Below are 1,881 nucleotides of genomic sequence, written 5' to 3' on the forward strand. Positions count from 1 at the left end.
TCAATAAAATTGGGCACTAAGAGACTAGTGAGTCTGCTCACGGCCATTGAGACCGGCCATCGACGTATCATGCGCGTCATACACGATTTTGTTCCTCAAATCATCGTTGTGGGAAGCTACAATCCGTGACTCGTCGCCATGTTCGACTTTGTAGTGAAGAAGGCCATCCATTACGCATAACAATGCATACAAATTTCCAGGTTCAAAGAAGCTTGTCATGAAGTGACATATCACTCAGTGGGTACCCTGATGATTAGATCACACTTTTTATCCTCATCATAAGCTCGACGTTTCATATCGAATGCATCGTTTTGATATAGCTAGCTCATATCCAGGACGACGTGACAATACGTCGGCCAGCGCATTCAGTTTTCCACCTTGTACGCACGATTAAAGTTGTATTCTGCGAAGATGACAACCAGCGAGTCATCCGCTGTGACAAGGAGACTGAACTGCATATAGCAAGTTTGCGTGATCCGTTTCGACGAGAAACAGTGTTGATCCCCAAAGTTGAAGACGAAACTTTACCAGAGCATACTTCATTGCCAAGGCTCCTTGTCGTGGCTTTTCTGTTGACTTCAGATGTCGCGATTGAAACGACACGAAACGATCGTGTCAAAGTCAGCTAAACATCCGTTTCATTCTCTTACTGTATTTGCTAATTTATGAAAATATAATAACGTTCAACAAGTGCAATGGACATACGTTGTCTCCAGAGCAAGACAAATCAATCCGCACGTTATAGTCCATTTCGCACCGGAATGCGTGTTTTGAGTGCCGACGTGTGGGCTATGTGCTTGTGAAGAAAGACTCAGTGGCATGATGTATACCAAAATATCAATTCGAATGCGAAAGATAAGGAAGCTATAACTTGGTTCGTGAAGCTTTCTCGACTGTTGCTTGGGCAAAGTTGTGCCCAGAATTGTCATGCTTTGACTCTGTGTTGTACTCGAATAGGGTGTTCTGCATTCTGTAACTTGATGAAATTTTATCGCCTTTGCTTTTGCTGGAATCTACTCAGTACTTAAGACTACAATCTTCACACAATTAAACCGAATCATGAATAGAAAAAACATGCATGCACAGTATTTGACTCGCAATCTCTTCGCAAAACACGCAAGGAAACAACAAAGCATCGGTTAGGTTGCAGTATGATTTTGATGTTACCCTCTTATGACATACTATCGCCCCAGAACTATGCAGGATCCATCTATGAGCGTCTGGGGTCATCGAAGGGAAAACTCGACACATCGCGGTCAAATTCTGCCGGGTTGACACCTGCATTAACGTTTCCATTTGTGTCAATAGGAGCACTTAGTTTGCTGAGCAAGTTTTCTGGTGGAATCCGACCGTTAGTCCATACTTCAAGCAACACTTTTCGTAGATCGGCGACAGGTAATTCAAACGCTAGCCGGTCATTTTCTTTTAAAGCTACTGATGCCTGGTGTGCGAAATATTGCAGATGAAGTCTCATCCATTGGGAGTCGACAAAGCTTGACCAGATGACGTCGCTTAAAGTCTCTAATTTGAAAAGAGCACTGTTGGCGCTGTCAATATTGCTAAACATCAACAGTTCAAAGACTTTCATCATAGAAAACGCATTCGTTTTCCAATAATCGAGTCGCTCATGGTACATCATTGACGCAAATACTTTCGTGTGGGGCAAAATCATCGCATTTGCTAGCGCTTCTGTCACACCGTCTTCTCCGTAAGTCAATATAAATCTCTCAATTGCCATGTGTTTGTGACCAGGAAAAAAATCAGCAGTGTATTCATGGAAAGTCTCCAATTTTCCGCTCGTCAATGCGTCATATGCTTCGGGGCCAAATTGAAGTCGGTCCCACACTGAAACCAGTGACACTTTATACCACTGGTAAAATA

The 1,881-nt window shown here is 43.0% G+C and overlaps 1 protein-coding gene across 1 annotated transcript; it reads left to right on the plus strand.

Moving 5' to 3' along the window:
- Positions 1 to 582: 582 nt before the first annotated feature.
- Positions 583 to 1,506, plus strand: PHALS_13451 (uncharacterized protein; the record flags this gene model as incomplete). The annotated part of the gene is made up of 6 exons (XM_024729209.1): positions 583 to 651; positions 810 to 874; positions 958 to 972; positions 1,194 to 1,270; positions 1,309 to 1,395; positions 1,463 to 1,506. The coding sequence occupies 6 exons, from the start codon at positions 583 to 585 to the stop codon at positions 1,504 to 1,506; spliced, it is 357 nt and encodes a 118-aa protein (XP_024579609.1).
- Positions 1,507 to 1,881: the final 375 nt, after the last annotated feature.

The sequence above is a fragment of the Plasmopara halstedii genome (genome assembly GCF_900000015.1).
Source record: "Plasmopara halstedii genome assembly, contig: Scaffold_658, whole genome shotgun sequence".
Classification (NCBI taxonomy): Eukaryota; Oomycota; class Peronosporomycetes; order Peronosporales; family Peronosporaceae; genus Plasmopara; species Plasmopara halstedii.